The sequence below is a fragment of the Ambystoma mexicanum genome, chromosome 2p, assembly GCF_040938575.1.
Source record: "Ambystoma mexicanum isolate Mex_15411 chromosome 2p, UKY_AmexF1_1, whole genome shotgun sequence".
Classification (NCBI taxonomy): domain Eukaryota; kingdom Metazoa; phylum Chordata; class Amphibia; order Caudata; family Ambystomatidae; genus Ambystoma; species Ambystoma mexicanum.
Window position 1 is genome coordinate 1,323,226,145 of NC_090923.1, and position 22,739 is coordinate 1,323,248,883.

At 45.4% G+C, this 22,739-nt stretch overlaps 1 protein-coding gene across 3 annotated transcripts in view; it reads right to left on the minus strand.

Moving 5' to 3' along the window:
- Positions 1-22,739, minus strand: part of TMEM130 (transmembrane protein 130) — a 362,513-nt gene that overhangs the window by 271,776 nt on the left and 67,998 nt on the right. For 2 of the 3 annotated variants that reach the window (XM_069645659.1, XM_069645660.1), the window contains exon 2: positions 10,238-10,549. The exons of the other annotated variant lie outside the window; for it this stretch is intronic. In XM_069645659.1, the coding sequence (XP_069501760.1) occupies positions 10,238-10,549 (312 nt within the window). The remainder of the gene's footprint in view (positions 1-10,237; positions 10,550-22,739) is intronic. 3 annotated transcript variants of the gene reach the window in all.

The following is a 22,739-nucleotide window of genomic DNA, read 5'->3' on the forward strand; positions in this document are numbered from 1 at the left end:
CTCCCTCAGTGTCAGTCGCTTCTCCAAGCAACGAGTTGGTGGTAGATCTCTTTCTTCGGCTGGGGCCTCCCTCTGGAACAGCCTCCCTGTCTCTTTGAAACTTGAGCAGAACCAGCTCCGGTTCCGGAAGCACCTCAAGACCTTCCTCTTTGCTTCTGATTTTTCTCCTCCTCTCCTCTGCTGACCTCCTGGCTGTAACCTGAACTGCACTGGCTAACTGGACACCCTCTGATCTCAGGCCCAGGTCCTTCCCCTGCCAGCGTCACACCACCACACCACCCCCCACACTTGGGGACTGTTTTTTGTATCTCTACTGTCCCCCTACCAGCCCTTGACACCTCTTGCCCGCACTTACCCTGCACTTGCCACTTGCTGGCCATTTACTTAATTATTGTTATCATCTTCCCATGCACAGCACTGTCCCTCCCCCCTTCCCACACACTTGCACAATCTGAATGACACCTGGCCTAGTAGGATCGCTGTCCGTCCTCCCTCTGTTCCCCTCCCTTGCCTCGTCGCGCCTCAAAACACTTGTGTATAGGCGCGTTATAAATGCCATATCATATCATATCATATGTTTCTGAACATGAGATGGTACTATTCTTCATCATGGCCAATCTCTCTAAGTGGGAATTCTTTATTTCTTCCTATGCAGTATCACCTGAGGTATTAGAATTGTGATCTGCTAGTTGTAAATGTCCTGAGAGTATAGGTGCAATATATTGGCTTCACCCCTCCTCCTTCCATGTTACTCTCTGTGCTACTGTATCAATGTTTCCAAAGTTGGTGGTGGTGACCTTGACTTCACAGTATTTTAGAAGTGCATAAGTTTGCATATTTTGTTACAACTAATTGTCGAAAACAGCTTCTATCAGCTGAATAATGGAAAACCTTTGACTTGGTGATGCTATTTGTCTTTCTCCATCCACAAGGTGTCTAATAGATGTCTTTGTCCTTCTGTTAAGTCTTGTATTATGTTTTCCAGGATCTGGAATAGTCAGAGGATATTTTGATGGAATGAATGGGAGGGAACGAAAGCATGCTTTTTCCCTTGTATCCGGGACTGATCTTGGCCTCTCTAGTTCTAATTCACAAATGCTGCCTTGATTGAGACTGAGGGTATTTACACATCTGTGTTCTTGCATGACTTTGGGATCCATCTTACTCAGGCTCAATCTACTTGCCCTCTCCTTTGAATTTCTTCTTTGGTTAGTGCTGCAACAATATGCAGTTTCTTAATTGAAACAGGGTTTTGGCCATGTGACCGTCCTGATTCTACTACACAGTTGTGGGTAATGCATTGTACATGGTCATTTTCCGTACCCCTGTTTCCCTTGCTGTAGTCTGAAAAATGTGGTTTGGTGGGTTGGTCCCATGTGTAGTTGAACTGATCTAAGTCTGTTCTTTGTCCATTTAAGTAGAGTTTGGGCCTTTTTCCACCTGCCACTGATGGTGATATTGCTCAAGCTAAGGACAACTTGGGCCTCATTACAAGTGTGGTGGTCTGGAAATAAGGGTGCCGGTATCAACGTACCGGCATCCTTTCTGGACTGCCACAGTACAAGTCCACCTGCAGGGGCCATTTCGCCCTGTAGGTCTGACCTGCCGGCCGCAATGGCCACGGTAGGCAGAGATGTCACGGAAGCATCGGCACCATTAGCAATGGTGCCGGTGCTTTCATGTCCCCATTCCCATGGAGTCCTGCTGCATTCCATGGAAAGGGGGACTGACACTTTCCGCCGCCTGATGTCCTGGGTCGCCGGGACTTGGAATGTCCCGGTGGCACTGGGACATCATGCAGTGGAAATGGAGTTACGAGTTCACCGGCAACCCACCTGTAGCACCTGCAGGTTGCTTCCAAACTTGTAATGAAGCCCCTTCATATTCCAGCCAAAGATCTCAGTTTCTCCACTCCTGTTAAAGTTAATGACTGCTGACAATTCTTGTGGTAGCTTGTGGGGGGGTTTTAAACATTGATACTAGTCACTAGCTGTTCTTTAGCTGGTGATAGCAGCTTGAGAAAGTCCAGATTCTACTTGCAGAGCTGAACATTTACAGACAATTCAGTTCAGGTAGAAACACCGCTGAGGCATGCAGGTGGTCTCTAGACATGGAGTCATTATGGTGGCCACCTCATCCGTTTGTACCCGACAATCAAACTTCATGGAATACTTCCTTGGCAAACTCTCCAGATGCAGATTCAATCTTGAATCAGCCAAAACCCAGACACCATTTATAAACGTACCTTAGCACTTGTCCCTATATTTCTGTAGCTGAGCAGGTCTAGGACCAGCCATGCTATTTGGGCATTCTTCCTGAGATACTATTTTGGTGAGAGTTTGGAGTTAAGCTCACCCAAAGATTAGATGTATCACTCTATGGCATGATTCTGCCATTGGTTTAGATCAATCATTGATTTGCATGCACCTTTGTGTTGTGCCTCATATAATGTATACAGGTAAACAGAAAGGGGAAAAAGGTGGAGGACTTGCAGTAGCCTACAAAGAACACCTAAAAATAAAAAAAAAACAGACCTGCTGAACATCATGAACTGCAAATCCTCGTCCTTCACCTGACATCACACCAACAAACAAACCTCACATTCATACTCATCTATAGGCCACTGACCTATGACGAAAACTTCATAGACACCTTGATAGAAGCCGTCACAAACCTGGCTATCAAACATGATCACCTGATCATCCTTGGGGACTTCAACATATGGTTTGAAGTAGAAAACGCAAACTCGCAGAAATCACTAAGCATGCAGCTTGAGACAATTAGACTGCGACAGATGGTACAAGGAGCGACACACTCGGCAGGACACACTCTTGACACAACCTTTGCCAACAAAAAACTGACCTCAACTGCGCCACCAATACAAATACTGTGGAGCGACTCGCTCATTATACAGTTTGTGATCCACCTACTATAAAAACCATCCAAAGAGCCTCTAAAGTACCCTTCAATACTGTCAAAAACAGCAACTTGAAGGAAAAACTAGAATCCTCAAAACCATTGATCACAACCTTGGAAGAAACTGACCTAGACGAAAAAGCAGAACTAATCCAGAAATGGGTTGCAGAAACAATTGACATCATCGTCCCCCCAAAACAACTCACCCTATCAGTAAAGAAAGCAATGGGAAGATGGTTCATGCCCCACATCAACATAATGAAAAAAACAAACCCGAAAACTAGAACATAAATGGAGGAAAAACTACAACCAAGACAACTAAATAATTTATCAAAAACAAATCCGAGCATATTAAAAGGAAATCCTTAAAGCGAAAAAGAAATACTATGAAGACCGGATCACAAAAGCCACCAACACTCAGAAATAACTATTCAACATTATACATGAGATAATAAATCCCCCGTGGATGCAATTACACACCGGTGCCTTCACAAAAACTATGTGATGATCTCACAAAACACTTTAAGAATAAAATCAACAATGGATCATATAAAGTAGACCAACTAACTAGATCATGCACCCTCCCCTACCTATCCTGGGACCACAGAACAGTCTTAAAAGTTTTGTGCAAATGTCAAGAGAAAAACTCCTCAAACTGGTGAAAAAAGGGTACACCATCAGAATGCTCCCTAAACATCTTCAACATATCAATCTCAACAGGGAGAATACCAAAGACATTCAAATCTGCCTACATCAAACCACTTCTCAAGGACACAACGGGCGATGTGGAAGACCTCTTAAACTACAGACTGATCTAAAAAATTCCATATCCAGCAAAACTAAAAGAGACCTATGTCTATGAACAAACAGCTCAAAACAGAAAATAACCGACTACTGGACCCGGCACAAGCTTGCTTCAGACCCATGAGAGGGATAGAGATGGCACTTCTCTCTTTATGGGACAACCTAAAAACCAATGCAGAATCCAACACAAATTCAGCACTGATACTGCTCGACCTCTCTGCAGCATTTGACAGAGTCGACCATAAAATCCTCATCAAGAGACTGGAAGAAATAGGGATCACTGACACCGCGCTGCTCTGTATTAAATCTTTCTTTTCTGAAAGAACAGAAACAATATGGATAAAACCACTTAAATCGGCACTGTGGGGCACCACCTGTAGAGTACCACAAGGATCCTTGTTATAGCCGCTACTCTTCAACATTTTTGGTGTCACTAATGAACCTCATCAAAAGACACGACTTCACCTGCTACAACTACCAAATTGTTTACAAAATCGGCAATGAACAAGAGGAGAACACAGCGCTAATAGACGGTCTCAAAGAACTCTAGCAATGGATGAACACTAACAACCTCAAACTCAATCCAGACAAGATGGAAATCATGGTTACATCCATCAACCAAGGAATCAACCACTACATACCAGAGCCCACAGAACTGGGAACAGCACCACCCACACCATCCAAAGTTGTCAAAAAACTTGGAATCCTAATGGACAACGAGCTAACCCTAGAACCACAAGTAAACACAATAACGAAGAATTGCTTCTTCCATCAAGACATGATCAAAAAGATTCTACCATTCCTCTCCTTTACACACAAAATACTGGCAATTATCTTCCTCATCATGATCAGGATAGACTATGCCAACATCTTATACTTAGGTATGGCAGACTATTTACCGAAGAACCTGCAATGTATACACACCTCAGCTGCCAGACTTCTTCTCAAAACCTGATGAACGGACCACATCACTCTAGCGCTAAGGATGCTACATTGTCTCCCAGGCAAAAAAATGAATCACCTTCAAAACTATGTGCATAACACACAGAGAAATCCATGGCCTGAGAGCAGAATTCATATAAAAGAAAATCACCATCTACAAGCCAGCTAGAACACTCAGATCCAGCGATGGCTGGCGCCTAGAACCTAAACTGTACACGAGAAAAAGACTTGGTGGATCAGCATTCTCCTGCTTAGCCGTAAAACTTTGGAACTCCTTCCCCAGAGAAATACGAACTATGAAGGACCACCTAAAATTCAGAAAACTTCTAAAAACCTGGCTCTTCAACTCTAAACGGGACAAAAACGAAGGAACAACATCGACTCACCATACAATTAACACACATCAGAGAAGGACTGGGGACTATGCCGGTCTGGAATGGACTGCAGGGAAGAAGAGAGAAGTCTGAATGGGAAGGAGACCTAGGTGTACCCTTCCTTATAGAGGGTCAAACAGGAATTAGGGGAGAGAGATGGGTCTGACTTCATTGGACCACTGATTGAAACCCTTAGATAAAAAAGGGGATAGAGAGGTGCCAAGATTGGAACTGATGGACCACAGGGCACATTGCAACCTCGAGGAACCCATGGGGTGATAATTGTGGCACACCAAAATTTACTAGAGTGGAAGATGTAGCCCACTGACGATCCCCAATTCTGCACTCAAAATAGGAGTGGTAAGCGTAGCACACCAGAATACACAAGAAGGGAAGGGATACATGCCACTGTCAATCAGAACTGATGGTGTAGGCAAAGGCATTGCCACTAACTGACAAGACTAAAAAAACTCATCCTTCTGCTAACACCTCTCAAACTTTGAATTAAACATAACCATACATATACAGCACAAGAAACCACACGCACTACACCACAACAATGAAACAAACCACACATAGCCTCACACAACAGCACATGATGGCTACCAACCGAAAAACACAACGATGCTCTGTGAAAGATGTCAACTGAACTGAAGCTGCCAACAGCACATCACAGCTCTATTGCTCTTTTTACCCGCTTAGTCCTGCTATGTTATCTCCACAACCTCTTGCTTTACAAATCTGTCAGAGTGTCAAGGGACCACGCATGTTGCGACAGTGCATGGCATAAGAACCTTTAACATAACATAACATCATTCTGTAAACACAGCGTATATTTTTAAAGAAACTTTTCTGCTTTTTTCTGTTTAAGGAGCCTTAAGTTCTTCAAGTACAATTTTATGTAACTCTAGAAGGCTTTCCTTTCCTTTTCAAGACTTAAAGAAGGCTTGCTGACCATGAAGTACCTGTGACTTAAGTAAGGGCTTGCCTCACAGTTAATTTGTACTACCTACAGACTCCTGGCTCTCTTTCGTAATCATCATTTGTACTATCTGTGAAGATCTTGGTAGCATTGTGTGTGCAAATTAAAGATCAATTTTCACATGAAAGTAAAACCTCGATCTGGACAAGAATCAATTTTGTCTGTAATAAAATTGCGCTACCCAATTGCTGCAGATACCCCCATATGCCTTCCTAAAATATAGCGTGGTATTGCTCAGCCGGAATAGGTGAGCTAAGGACGGCGCAGTGTCAGTTTGGCATTTTGTAAGCACAGGACGTAACCACTAGATGGTGTGATTCCTGAGCAGTTATGCTTCAGACTGTTCTTCCTGCAGGGCCTATGGAACTGTCTTCTATCCCTCATAAATAGTCAACACTTGGCCTCATCAGGCTCCTTTTGAATGTAATGTCTATGCCGACAAGTGGACCTACAAACAGAATACAATGCAATCATTGTGGATTTTGAGGGTCTGTTTAGTATATAATGGTAACAGCTGGACATGGGAGGCTGTACATTACATATTTTGACTATCCCTAAGGTATGAGGCTCCTCCATTTACTCTCTGTACCAAACTGTGATGGACATGTGTACTATCACAATAACATAATTTTCTTTTTGAGGCAAAAACAGCTAAATGGTTACTACTGGTCAGCACTGTATGATTTGCTTAAAGTTTAAATTTATGTCAACTTAACAAGATACTCGACAATAGGATAAATATGGATCCTCCATGAAAGTTTTTTGCTATTGGAAATTATACAATTTTCTTTTGTGAACTATTGGGACTAATATGCATCTACTTCAATATTATGTCTTCCAGATTACTTTAAGAAAAATTATGCAATTTGCCCCTGAAGAAGTGAATTATTTCACGAAACATGTTGGGCTTCTAATAAATCAATGGATTTTTTCTAAAAATACTTAACTGTGTCAATGTGTATTGATATTTGTATTGATATAAGTCACTAAGCAAATTACCTACATTTTTGTACAAATCAATTTATTGAATCATTTACTTAACAAATAATCAAACTCCTCACAGAGCCACCCATAGAGTGCAGAGGACGGGAGTTCCCACATTTGGTAACTTGATCTATTGTGTACATTTTTTCAACCTATATGCCAGGGTTGTTATTTTTCTCCTTCGCACCTTAAAACTAATAATTCTCAGGATATATCTTTAAAAATACTCTTGTGTAAAATTAGGAGTGCAACTTGATTAGTTCTCACCTGAATTAACATGTACTCGTATCTATAGAAACTGCTCGAATCCGGATTCAAATCTTTCAAAACAATTTGAGTTTCAGGAAACTGGTTTGAATTATTCAAACTGATTTGAACCACCATTATTTACATGGGTTTGAGTCTGATTGGAAGCCGGCTAGCCCAGCACTGCTATGTATGCATTCCCACCCTTCACATTGCTCTTGGATTGATCTAATGCGTCCTCCTTTGCATTATATTCATCCCAAATCGATCTTTCGAGAGCGCCCTATGTGCAATAGAAAATAAGTGAAAGTTGCCGGTTCTGCTCTAGTTTTTCATGTTTTTTATTTTTTTTGTTGTTAAATCTACCAAATCACCATTAACCTGATTGATTTAGAGTCATTAGGTTTCAGCAAGGACGTTGAAGCATTTGCTTCCTCACACTGGTCTTTCTTCATTGCCAATATTTCATGTATTTAATTGGTTAAACTTAGTACCCAGGGGTTTCTAAGCGCAGACTGGGATCGAACCTCGGTTATTTTGAATTTAAGGCGAGCGCTTTCCCCCTGAGATATCTCCTTCAGTGTAAGTTGTAAACTTTTATACTCCAAAAATCACCACCGTAGCGGGCTAATGGCATCATTTTCTTGTTTAAGAAAATGGCGTAGCGGTGCCCCAAGCTAGGGTAGCCAAACTATATGTTCTATAGGAAGATGACAGCGAAACAGGATAAAAAGCGGTGGCAGGTGATGAAGGATTGGAATGCAGGAGGTGCGAGGGGATTGTGGTAGAGGCAGTATAATTGCATAAGTGTGTGTGTGTGCGTGTGCAGTGGACCAGACAGAATGAGGATCTAGAAAGAGGGAAAATGAGAAAAGCCGTGGTAAGAAGCATTTTACAGTGATGGCAGTTTCTGGTACCTTGGAATAAGGAAGCATGTCAGTGTCCTGGACTTGAGATGTGCTTAAGCGAACCTTGACGTGAGGAGGCACAAGTTTTTAGGAAGTATTTTTTAGGCACCCACTGCAAATATCAGGTATAGGAAATAAATGAGAAATCCAACGCAAATGTCAGAAGTGAAAAACCACAAATAGGCGGTGCAAAAAGCTGAATGCAGGGAAACACAATTGGGCCTCATTACGGGTCCGGCGGTAACCGAGGCAGTAAAACCGTCTGGTTACCGCCGGACTCGTATTACCATTCCGCCTCCGTGATTCCCGTAATTACCGGGCATTACAACCCCGGTTTCCTGGGAATCACGGAGGCAGAATGGTGTTAATCCCCATTCCCATTGAGTCCTGTGGTACTCAATGGGAATGGGGTTCATGGAAACACCGGCAGCATCTCGTAATGCTGCCGGTGTTTCCTCGTCTGCCTGCAGGTGGGCGGTGTTAAACCCGCCAGGTCAGACCTGGCGGGAACATCACCTCCCGCCTGCAGGAGTCGGGATCGCTCGCCATGGAAACAACTGTGGCGGCGGGTTTACCGCCACCGTTGTTTCCATACCAGGCGATTTGTAATGAGGGAATTGGGCCTCATTACGAGTCTGGCGGTAACCGAGGCGGTAAAACCGCCTGGTTACCGCCAGACTCATATTACCATTCCGCCTCTGTGATTCCCGGAATTACCGGGGCATTACAACCCCGGTTTCCCGGGAATCACGGAGGCGGAATGGTGTTAATCCTCATTGCCATTGAGTCCTAAGGGACTCAATGGGAATGGGGATCATGGAAACACCGGCAGCATCTCGTAATGCTGCCGGTGTTTCCTCGTCCGCCTGCAGGCGGGCGGTGTTAAACCCGCCAGGTCAGACCTGGCGGGAACATCACCTCCCGCCTGCAGGAGTCGGGATCGCCCGGCATGGAAAGAACGGTGGCGGCGAGTTTACTGCCACCGTTGTTTCCATACCGGGCGATTTGTAATGAGGGAATGTGACAAAGGGAAGATGATCAAACGCAGACACACCTCCATACTTGAGACATTCGTGCATAGTCGCTCAATGCGGGGGAATTCACTAATGCGAGCTGTATGTAATGCGGAGCTGACCACTGGCATGTAGATGCAATCGAATGACCAGACCTCTGGCATTAATTGAATACTATTAGTAAATGAAGAGTCTGCCAAAATGGCTGATCTTTTTCTACACAAGACCACTTTACATTAAATGTGCATGTTGATGAAAATATGAATTGTGCTGCTATTGTGGATGTATGTATCACTTTTGCAGCGTAGAATGCGGAGAATGTTGAACAGCAACTAGGGCCATATTCCATTCGTAAAACGCACATTTGGGAGCATAAATCTCATTGGCACCAGGACTGCTTTTTTTTTTTAGAAAGGTAGTTCTAAGGAAGGTTATGTTTCAGCGGTCATGCTGTGGTTCCTACGCCGACCTCTCCAAGCCCATAAGAATCATCACTTCAATTATCATTATTCAGAAAATAAAGCCTCACTGCTTGGCCATCTTGGTTGACTAATCTGATAATCTGTGCAAACCTTTGTGAACGAAACGTCAAGAATAGTGTCAACTGCTGCACATATGAGGCTACAGAATGGTTTAGAAATTTGGGGAAATATATATATATATTTTCCACACAGTACGCTCTTCCATTATCAAAGAGAAAAATAAATAAATAAATAAATAAATGGATGGTTTTCAATATCATCCAAGAAGCAACTGGGCTGCAAAGTGTTTGTTCCTCCGTCGTGTGCCTCTGCGGTTCTTATTCTGCATCCTCGCCCCACTGTACGACGCCTGTGTCTTGCAAAGCAGTCGTCTCTTGTTTACCTGGACCTCTCTGCCTGCACACAGGCTCCATTGACTGCCAAAATGAAGAGCGCTGTCCAGGTGGCTGTGTTCTGCATTATCCCACATTACCCCAATGCTACATTTGCGGCTGAGGACCCCTGCAATTATCATATAAACAAATGCTCAGTAATTAATGCTGTCCTAGTTTACCGTTTATAGGAATGTATAGCAATGATGTCTTACTTGTTACTAGAAGCTTGGTCCGATTCTTTGCAATTGGAGGGCAGGAATGGCAACCCGTACGAGTCACCCATACTGAAATTGTGTAGTTTCCTGGCGTTTGAGCAAGCAGTTTAATCTGGGAACTGGAACTGTTGTCAGATTCCTCTGTCAGAACCAGAGGAGCGTGAATCCAGTGGAAGTGATGAAGCCGAGAGCCTGCAGCGCGAGTCGTGCTGCCATCGATTAATGTTAGGCTGGCAGTGACGGTGGCCTGTGCACCTGTTGTGATAGGTCCATCTGTGTGGATCTCAACACCATGTTTCCCTGCAGAATCTATAAACAAGTTGCATAAACAGGAATGGTCAACTTGAGGAAGTGAGAAAATAGCATTTGTTTTTATCATATTTGAACAATGTGTGTTACCAGAGGTTGGGTACAGATATACATACAATTGATATTGCATAAAGAAAGTACACTACATATCCCCATAACCAAAACAAGTGAAAATAAACATAATTGTTGACTGTGCTTTTTATTGTATCAACACCAAGTAAACCACAAAAGAAAAAAAGACCAAATGAGATGTTGTATACATGTATGTCCCTTCGGCCCTCCTACCGCACCCTCAAAAGCCCTGCCAACCTTGTTCTTGAACATCCGCCTGATCGAACGAGAGCCTGCTGCTGCCTTTGCTTCTACGTTCATCTCCCCTTACCCCCTGCCTCAGACGCTACCACCGACTCTGCTCTAAGCAACCTTCACTCAGCTATCACCAATACTCTTGACATCCTTTCCCCAGTCATGTGGATCCGCCTGAAACCAGCCTCTAAGCATAAAACCTGGTATGACTCCGAACTTGCAGCCCTAAAATGAAAGTGCAGAGCAGCGGAACGGAAGTAGCAAACCTCAGCTCACCCTCTGACAAACTGGCCTGCCGCCTGCTCTAAAGGCAATACAGACTCTCCACTCATGCCAAGAAAAGGGCCCACATTCAGGCACAGGCATCTGGTGCATCCAATAACAAGGATGACCTTTTCAAAACCTGCAGGGAGCTAGCCAACCCTTCTTCAGTCTCCTCCTCTCCTCTTCCATCCCAGGCCCTCGGCAACACACCAGCCACACACTTTGCCACCAAAACTCAGGACATACTGAACACCCTTGTTACTCATCCGCCAGCCAAACCCAGCCCACAGCCCTTTGCCTCCCTTGGCCACTCACCCTCCTCCTTCTGCCTTCTCCTCCTTCACCCTGTCACACCTGAAGAAGTTACTAGAGTTGTCCGCTCTATGAAAGCATCTTCCAAACAGGCTCCCCCTTGCTCCTGCACTCGCTGATTTCTGCACCCACTCTTTCGCCTCAGGATCTTTCCCCTACTCTCTCAAGCACTCCCTTGTGTACCCGCTCCTGAAAAAACCTTAAGCAGAGCCTACCTGTCTATCCACCTAACACCCTATTTCAATCACCCCCTTCCTGGGGAAACTGCTGTAGAAGCTGGCCTTACCCCAACTCAACTCGCACACTGAACTTGACAGTGGTCTCCACAATCATCAATCTGGATCCTGAGCATCCAGAGGTACAGAAACTGCTCTTCTGAACACCCGTGAAAAACTGCTTGCATCCCTGGACTCCACCTTCCCAGCTGTCCTCGTCCTACCTGATCTCTGCTCTGCCTTTGACCTGTCAACCATTCCATCGTCCTACAAAGGCTCCACGATACCCTTGGTATCTTGGAACTGGCACTGGAATGGGTTACCCTTTTCCTAACTGACCGCTCTTCCCAAGTCATCTTGGGCACCTTCTCCTCTCCTACTTCCTTCTCCACCTCTGGTGTCCCCCAGGGATCTATACTCTCCCCCTAAGCTCTAACATCTACCTTGCTCGGCTGGCACTCCTCATCTCCTCCTTCTCTCCCAACTTCCTGTGTTATGCAGACAACACTCAACTCTTTTTCAGACTTCCTGCTGACTCACTCGCACCTTCCTTCATCCCTGACTGCCTATCTTCCATCCATGCCTGATGCACTTCCAACAATCTCTGCCTCAATGCCATCAAAACTGAGATCCTTCTGATTGGGACCCCTGCAACGCTCCTTCTTCCCTCCTGTCTGGCCTTCCACCTTGGGCTCTCCCCCTGCTCCTTCTTCTTAAGCCAGAAACCTTGGAGCCATCTTTGACTCCTCTTCCTCCTTCCCCCCTTACATTCAGGTTATTGCTTAGATGTCCCACTTTCAACTCTTCCTTCTCAAAGGAATTCTCCCTTTTCTCACTTTCCCACTGAAATTCAATGTTTCCCGAGCCCTGGTTCTCTCTAGGCTTCACTATTGCAACAGCCTCCTCCTCAATCTACCTTCTTCCACTCTGCGACCCATTTACCTAATCCAGAATAGAGCAGCAAGACTTGACCTTGGCCTTAAACCCGGGCACTGTATCTCTCCTGCCCTAAAAAGTCTAGACCGGCTCGCGGTTGCTGCATGGATCAAATTCAATTTGTTTGTTTTCTTCAGCTGGATCCCTCCTATGGAAAAGACTCCCCTTCACTCTGTATCTTGAGCAAGACCTTTTTAAATTCTGAAAGCACCTGAAGATTCCCCTCTTTTCCTCCTCCTTCCCTTCTTCTCTCCTCTGCTAATCTCACAGTTGCTGCAATTGGTCTATTGGGCCCTTAGGCATCCTCGGGGTCCCTGGCCACTCACACCCAATCTGCCCAGCTTCTATCTACCTTCAGCACTTGCCTTGGCACATCCTCCACACGGGTGACTCACACATGTCCACCCAACGGCTTAGCACTTACCATGCCTTGCACTTCATCTATGGCTCACCCTCGAGCACGGACACCCCAGCACTTACCCCACTGCCGCCTTCCTTGCTGCACATTGTGAATACTCACAAGACATAGCAGGTTCGGCCGTCCCTTCCCCCACTGTATTGTTCTATTTTTTTATTGTACTGCAATCCTATGTCCCCTCTCTTATGCCGTGTGGGTGCTTTGAAACAGAATGTATTTGCTGTATAATTGCCTAACAAGCAAACAATAAACTAAACTAAATGATATAAAGGATTTATATATGACAGAGTCCCCGCTTCTAGAATATGCTGCACACATAGGTGTTCTCATCTTGGCGCTATACTTGTCCTCATACTTTATATTTTCAATACGTATGGCACACAACATTTCAAGTGGTAGTTGCTTTCAAGGAAGCTATGACTTCTATGGGAAAGCTTGAGCGTTTATTTCATGGCACTTCTTGGGCAAGCAGTGACACTATAGCAGTTGAAGCCTCTCCTTAATATCAATTTGGCCTTTTCCTGCATCATTTCTCAAATTCAATTACTACCCTATCATCACGTTATCAATGACCTTATTTTTTTTGTAATAGCGTTCTTATGAAATATCTCGGGTAAAGTTTGTTTAACAAAAGGGTGATGAAAAAGCATCCACCATTGTGCATGCCTTTTTCCTCAAAAATCGAGGCGCTTGTTGCCGCCTTAAATGTTCTGAATTGAAGAGTATCAGAGAACAGTTTGAGCATTTTGGTACTCACTGAAGTGAGTGGTTACTAGGCAGCATTACAGACTGACAAATGCACCATCTTCCTTAGGGATATTAACCTGCCAGGCAACACTGCCATGAGCGCATAAAGGCGTCACAAATCAACCCCTCCGAAGACAATGAACCACACTCACAACTCACAGAAAAGCAAACACTCTGGACACTCTGGACTTCATCATCACAGTTTACCAACCCTTCTATTCAACACACCCTTACATCTTGATTGGCCAGTTCACCTTTACATTCCCTATACCACTCACCGCCTCTCCAGGAACAACTGCTTCCAATACACCATTTTAAAACAGACACCTACACGTTCAATTTCCCCTAATTTATGACCTTCATTCTCACTGTCCATCCACATTCATCAATACACAGATGAAACACAAAACTAAACATTTGATTCATGAAAGACGTTCTCCACTTCAAGACCTCTATTGCCCTGATTCGCACCTGGCTGTCCAGCACTTGCCTCAATTTAATCACCAACTAGATTTAGTTACTGTTCCTGAACAACAACAGGGAAAACACCTCAAACTGTACACCTGTTTGTCCATCTAGAACTTCAAGGGCCTTACACTACAAGCAATTCCTGCTGAACTTCTCTGAGATTCCCTATAGAAAGACAAAACAAAAAACTCCAACCCCATGTTACCAACTACGCCTCCTACAAAAAAATCACTTCCTATCTGGCATCACCGTCAGAGCCACCAACCAGGCTCTGGTATTATCTCCATCCCTATAGACCTATAGGGAAGCTTTGCAAGCGTCTGCCCATAGCAGCTATATTATGTCTATGATATCACAACTGTACAGAGATGTACCTTGTCTTTAAACATAATAATCTGTTCTTATAACCAAACAATGGGGGTCATTACAAGGTTGGAGGTAAGGGATTACCGGCACCGGTAAGGACACCGGTGCCGGTAATCCCTTACCAACCTATTCCGAGGTCCCTTAGCGGGTCCCTTCCTTAACACCTGGGGCCTCATTACGACCCTGGCGGTACGGGTTAACGGCGCCGTAAAAGGTGCCAGCGCCGTTAACCCCTTACCGCCTCATTACGAAGTCCCCTTGCGGGACCCGGTAAGTAACGCCTGGTCAAACCAGGCGTGCTTACCGGGTCCCGAGAGGGGAAGAGGGAGCAAACAACGGGCCAACTCGTAATGGCCCATTGTTTGCTCCCTCTGCCATTCCCATTCAGCCCTATGGGGGCTGAAATGGGAATGGGGAAGGACCGGGTCCGGGTCCTTGGAGGGAGGAATTACCGGGCCTTCCGAACTCGGAATGGCCCGGTAATTCCTCATTCTGTGGACCCGGATGCGATTTCGGCGGCAGCCATGCCACCAATAGCGACATGGCTACCACCGAGGTCATAATGAGGGCCCTGGTTTTACCAGGCGTTATGGAAGGGACCTGTTAAGGGACTTCAGAGCTAATAACGCTACCGCAAATTGCAGTACCGTTATTAGCTCCATCCCCATTCCCATTGAGCCCTATGGGGGCTCGAATTGGAATGGGGAATGGTTCCCGGAATGAGGATTTACCGGGTCCTCCAAGGTTGGAATGACCCGCTAAGTCCCTATTTCGGGAACCCGGACCCGGAATCCGGTAAGTGGTAGCCATGGTGCTAATAGCACCATGGTTACCTCCAACCTCATAATGACCCCCAATGAATCCTTAATTTCAATCAGTGTATGCATACATTTAAACTACAATATGCCACAAAATAGCAACCCACTTCTAAGTGCAAAACAGTGACGGGAAGGGATTGATTCAAAAGTATGAGGAAAATGCTACATCCTCTGTATCCGTTGACATGTTTGTTGGAACCCTGTATGTGCACCTCCATGTGGGGACCTTCATCAGGACACCAATGCCTCATATAGTAATAATATTTCATTATTCAAACCATGACATCTTTTCAAAGTGTTCTGTATTGACTATTTGCATATGTGGATTCAGATTCTACAGCTCCTTACTTGTAGTATTACCACAGAGTTGTCACATAGCTACTTCATTTGTGAAATCGATGGACGAGTACATAGTTCAGGAGAAGGTCCCTGTCATGGTACAGCAAACATTATTTGGCCAGTTACATTGCAAGAAGGAAAAGTGTATCCAGCCTCAATGTATAGAGTGGCTAAGAATACTACATCACCAGGATTTTATATACATATGTTGCTTTTCATGTGAAGAGAAGTACGCACATGCATACAATTGTATTAGGGGTCCTGCAGGGCTCACAATAGGTAAGTCACTGCCAGAAATTAAAAAAAGGAGTGCACACCGGGCAAGAAGTAACACTGGTTATTACAGCTCGGTGAGCACAAATCGAACAGCACAGTGAACCAGAACTGATTGATGAGAGCTGATAAACTGGCTCACAAACGGACAGTAGTTTTATACCGCTAATACAATGTTTGTACAATTAGAAACAGTTGCGCTTCAAACTTGGCGTCTTCTCATTTATCAAGAAGATTACTGGTGAAGCGATGCCATACCCCTTTAGCTAGACATACATTAGTTAGACATGATTGGAGCAAACAGACCTACTCCCTTTCAGCCCATCACCTCCCTGCGTGGTGCCACATTGCTTCCTGCTCCTCTCTGCCAACACTTTGCAATAATTGTGCTGACCTCTGGTCCTTTATTCATCTGCCATTGGTCAGCATCAGAGAGGAAGGTCATGTCAATATGTTTATTTCGGCGTTAATAAACAAAAGCTTTGCTCATAGAATATAAAACAAACACAATTAAAAAAAAAAAAACATTCCAGCCGAATTCAATAAGTAGGGTTACATAGGGGCAGCCATGAAGTGAGGACGCGTCTGACATAGCTCCTGCCTGATCCATTATGATCCGAGCCATATATGCGGATCCAGAGTGCCCTGTGACTCATTGTCGCGCTGAAGCATCTGTGAATATCAGGAGATCATAACAGTGCAGAACTCCGACATTCGGCAACTCGGACGGAAACCAGCTGACAAGAAGGTCCGTTCGGTGAGCTATGCAACCAAGATAGCGGATGTAACACAGTAGGCCATCCCGAATCAGTGGCGAGACGGTGTGCACAGAATTGGCTGATGAGAAGCAGCTGGTTGCCTAAGACGTGTGGGTCCGAAGAGGAGCTGGGAGCCCAGTGGAGCCCCGGTCTCACGCAGAACACCACGTCAACATCCTGCGGCATAACGCACTTGGAGAGGCCGCAGCTATAGGGGAAGCCACAGAGTGAAACAGCAACCGGAAGAGCAAGCAGCCAGCAGCAAGAAGATACTGGAGGGGCCTCGGTACCGGTGCAGACGAGGGCTCACTCCACGTGGGCCGATCGCAGAAGGCAGCCAGCAGTGCCTAAGGCTACACAGAGCAGAAGATACCCCCCAATGAAGCATAGGAACACACAGTGAGTAACCGGGGCTTGGAAGGGATTAACGGCACCGAGAGCTAGTAAGAACTGTGGGCGGAAACTCCTTAGCCACGACAAATGGAACTACAGCACCCTTGGGGACATCCAAAGGGCAGGCCAGAAAGGAAGAAACAAGCCACTGAATTGTGCATAGTCAGGCGGTGGCACAGAAGCAGAGTGGCATCACAGAGTGGGCTGTGACCCACAGAAGTGTATTAAACAAGCACCAACATGCAGGTGCACCAACAGAAGGCTGCACAATCAGAAGGCTGCACAATAAGCAACAGCCAAGAAGTCCCGAATATACCTGGATATTGCCATAAAAGACGTGGATTTTATAGTGCAGCAACAGCAGAGGCAGAGATGGCGTCCAAGGCCTCTAAAAACTAAGGCATGCAGCCCACGCTGGATATGTACACGAAACCTGTAGGCCCAACTGTTGCACTTATGCCAATAGACCAAGCTCAGCAGGGAAGGTCATTAAACAAGGAAGAAGACCAACCAGTTATGTCAGCCACAGCAGCACTAAGAATTGCCCTGGAAGCCAAAATGGACACCATTGCGATAGAAGTGAATCTGTTAACACAAGACGTCAGATCGCTGGCTGATCGGACAGGGAGATTAGAGAAGCAGGTTGCGGAGGCTATGGGAAAACTGAAAGAATCTGCGGTAGCTATAGTAAACCAGCAGGAGCTGATGATGTACCTAGAAGGTAGAGTGGAAGATGAAGAGGGCCGGGCGAGAAGGGACAATGTCAGAATCATAGGCCTCCTTGAAGGAGAAGAAGGCAAATATCCTATGAATTGCATGGAGAATATGTTACTGCAAGAAATTGTCCCATGCTCCCGCTCCCAAGGCTTTATGGTCGAGCAGGCGCACAAATCTCTGGCCAGGAGGCTTCCACCAGGGGCTCCACTGCGGCCAATAATGGCCATGATACTGAATTATAAGGATAGGGAAAAGATCTTAGAATACTTCAGGAAGGGTGACATGATACAGAAAGTATCAGCGACCATAACGGCATACTCGGACTACACCCTCCAGGTGTAGAAAAAAAGGAGGCACTTCACTTCGGTGAAGAAGAGACTCTGCAACGCCAATCTCAAATACATGCTGCTGTATCCAGCAAGGTTAAAGATCAAACAGAACGGTCAAGCTCTCTTATTTGACACTGCAAAGGAAGTGCATAAGTGGCTGGATAGCGAGAACGTCCCTACGGGAACATACACTCAAATGGCGGAGGCAATGTATTCATAAAAAAAGTGCTGAGCATAATTTAATGCAATTGCACAAGACATTGATATAGAGGGGAGACTAAATGCATAAGGTCGTGTTTGGCAGGTCATTATTAAATAAGGCACCAAGAGAAACACAACCTCCTTAAGAAGCGGGAGCATATTGTGAAAGCGGCCTTCACCCGAGTTAAGTTTGTATTGACGGATACTAGCTGTTACATATCTGCCCGCTGCACCCCGGGCACCGGTGGACAAGTTAACTGGAAAAGGGATGAGAAGCGGGGATGCCTGAGCAATATGTACAGAGATGGGCTAAAAGGTTTGGGAGGGAGTTGTTGGGGTCAGTTGGGGTTCAGCCTAAGTCAACACATATTGCATGCATGATGTACTTGGTTAAACTAGTAAGGTGCATAATAGAGCTGGATGAGCCCTGAAGTACTTATGATAGTTTCCTGGAATGTCAGGGGCCTTAATACCTACATTAAGAGAAACAGGATTATGACATACCTTAGACACCAGAGAATAGATATTGTGCTCCTACAAGAGATACATCTCATTTCACAGACACAGATAACACTTTCCAAAAGATCGAGAGGCACAGTGCTGAGCTCCACATATTCAGTGTATGCTGGGGGGGTGTTGGTGTGGGTGGCATTGTCTGTCCCCTTCTGAGTACACAAGATGGTCCGAGATAGAGAAGGTAGATTGATTATGGTGCATGTATACTTAGAGAATAAGGAGTTGTGCATTATTAACACTTATGCCTCGAACCATGACACTGCCACCTATTTCCATTCATTATACCAGCAGATCGGCCCATACAGGAACTGTGCACTAATATGGGTGGAGACTTCAATTGTACATTAAACTCAAAGTTAGACAGATCGTAAGAAAAATTCACACGACCAACCCCTGCAGCCAAAGCACTGAATACCCTATTACAAATGTTTAGTTTACTAGACGTCTGGAGAGTCTTACACCCAGGGAATCAAGGATACTCACATTATACAGCCTCAATGGGATTTTCCACTATACTAGATTATGTCTTCACAGGAGGTGAGACCTGTGGGGGGTTTACGTCAGTTGAATACAAAGCATGTGTGCTATCAGACCATGTGCCAATCATTCTTGGTTGGAGGGTTCCCCCCCTAGAACATGTATTCATGTATCCCGACGTGGAAGCTCAGAAGTGAATCCCTGAAAGTTGAAGAGTACAGAGAACACCTGAGAATAGGAATGAAAGATTATTTCACATAAAATACAGGTAGTGTGTCATCTACTGGAACACTCTGGGAGCCTTTAAGGTGGTAATCAGGGGTATAGCAATAGCGGAGGCCGGGAGTATACACGTCGCAATTATGAGAGATCTAACCAAAGCAGAAGAGGCATTAGAGGACATAGATAAGGCAGAGGGCAGTTTCGGAAACCGAGCTAGCGAAGCCTATCGGATGAAGAAGTAATATCTGAAACATTGGGATAGACTAATAGGGCCTCATTACACGGAAGGCGGTAATGGTTAATGGCCACCGTTAATGGTAACGGTGACCGTTAACCATTACCGCCTTACTACGAGGTCCCTTAGCGGGTTGGTGCTTTAACGCCTGCTTTTTGCAGGCGTTAAAAACCAACCCGCTAAGGGACCTCGGAGCTAATTACGGCACCGCAAAATTGCGGTGCCGTAATTAGCGCCTTCCCCATTCCCATAGAGCCCTATGGGGCAGAAATGGGAATGTGGATGGGCAATGGCAGAAGGGGGATTTACCGCCCCTCCAACCTTGGAATGGGGCGGTAAATCCCCTTTCCGCCAAGGCGGTGCCAGTATTTTACCGGCATGAGCCATGGCGCTAATACTGCCATGGCTCACCGCCTTCCGTGTAATGAGGCCCTAGGTGTCTTCAATTATGCAAAATATATTGAGAAGGAGCATGCGAAGGGGGATAAGCCTGGCACCTGCTTGCTTGGTTGTGCAAAAGCGATACCAAGCGGGATGAGATCACCTCAATCAAGAATAAAGAAGGAGTAATGTGTATGATGCAGGAAGGCATAAACAACTGCTTCCTGGATTATTATAAAAAAGCTATATGAAGATACTTCGAGCGTACAACTCTCAGAGATATACGAGGCCCTAGCACTGATAGACCTTCCGAGGATAGCTCCAGATGTGGCTGAATCATTGGAGAATGCAATAACTGTAGAGGAACTGGAAAGCGCTGTTAGCGGGCTACGGACGGGCAAAACACCAGGGACAGATGGGTTGCCCAGTGAGTTTTTCAAGGAGTTCAGGGCAGATATTATACCACCACTGCTGGAAATGTTAGACAAAGCATTCGAAAAGGGGGCATTGCCGGTTACATTGAGAGAATCACTCATTATACCATTGCTTAAACCAAACAAACCTGATACCGACTGCGGGTCATACAGACCACCGTTGTTGCTAAATTAGGATGGGAAGATATTGACATCCCTATTAAGCAACAGGCTCAAACACATAATAGAAAGGCTCGTACACCCAGACCAGACCGGATAGGTACCAGATAGGAACATTACATGGAACTTACACCATCTGCACCATGTCATAGATCATGCCAAGTGAAGCACTAATAGTTATGCAATTGCCTCACTGAATGCGGTCAGATGGCCATGGCTGATAGCCACGCTAAAATAATTTGGCTTAGGACAGACATATACCAAATGGGTGCGGTTGCTCCATAGCACCCCAATTGCAAGAGTGAAGACAGGCAGCCAAATATCAAATAAATGGATGCTAGAGAAAGGTGCTAGACAGGGATGTCCCTGGTTGACAATGCTGTTTATATTGGAGCTAGAAACCCTAGCAGCGTACCTCTGCAGCGAATTTCAAGAAGCCGGCATCGACACACCTGGAAGTCGGAATGTGATCTCCCTATATGCAGATGATATGTTTTTGTATCTACAACAACCGGAAATCAATGTGCAATGCATACTACAGGTATCCAAGCGCTATGCAGCCCTCTCAGGTATAACAGTCAACAAACAAAAATCATGCCCGTTCCCCTTGGTGGGATACAGAAATAAGACAGTGGCCTCTTTACCAGCGCTTCCAGTGAAGTGGGATTTTTCACGACACCAAAACTGAGTATGTACAAAACACACAGAAAGCTGTTGAGAAAATAGGGAAATCAAAGGAGTATAGGACTAAGTTGTCGCTTTTAATGATGGGGCGGGCAGCACTACTTAAGATGGTGGTCCTTCCAAGGCTCCTTCATTACTTCACTAAAATCCCATTTGATATCCCGAAAAGCTTCTTTGGGAGGCTAGACTATGCGGCAGGGATCTTTATGGCACAACAGTAGGTGCAGACTAGCGCTATCAAAATTGCAGCAACCGCATGACATAGTGTCACAAGTCTCTCCCCTTCTCATCTGTTTTTCCTGTTTGCTTGCAACCTTCTTTGATGATTTCTTTCGCACCCTCCGGGATTTATATAAACCTGTGTGCAGGGCTTTGGGGTCCGGCATGAGGATAGTAATCCAACTCCAGGAGACGTTCAGATGTCCAGGACGGGAACCAGGAAGGAACAATGTCCGGGGTTCGGAGGCACGGAACGCCATGACCCGAGTGCAGGTGAAAATCCAGGAAGGAAGCTCAAAGGTAAGTTTGAGGAAAGGGAAGGAAAGGAGGAAGATTCAAGGAATCGGGAAACAGGATACTGAAGAAAGCCCAGAGTGAACTTCGGCAACACACGTCCAACTACAGCGAGTGATAGCATTGAGACACGCAGAGCCGCGGGGGCGTGTCTGTTTAGTAGAACATTGAGCGTGGTGCATAAAGACTGGCAAGCTGCGTTCTGTATCAGGTGGCCATGTTGGGAGGATCAGGGCATTCAGTCCTCTATGGGTCAGGGACCACGAAGTCCAGAATGGACGCAGGTGACGGTTCATGACACCAAGGGGGTATAATGGTGCCCAATTTTGAGCTGTAGTTCATAGCATGTCAATTACAGCTTGTTTCAGGGTGGTTTTCGGATTAACAATCTCAGGACACCCCTTGTTGCTGCATGTATGTGCCCCCTTTTTCCTGAAGGAAATGATTTGGATACATGAAACACAATCACAAAAGAGTCCCCGCTCTTGCTCCTACTAGGCAAAAAGATATGGCACAGGGCATGCAGGCTACTAAAGAACAAAACACCCTTCTCACCACAGGCCACATTGGTAGCACTGGAGAGTATGGATGCACAATACAGGATTAAGTTGAGAAAATACTGGGAACTACTAGGGGTTGCGACGATAGGAGACTTGGTAAGTGATGGGAAACCAAAAGACTGCCACACACTGGTCTTAGAAACAGGTTT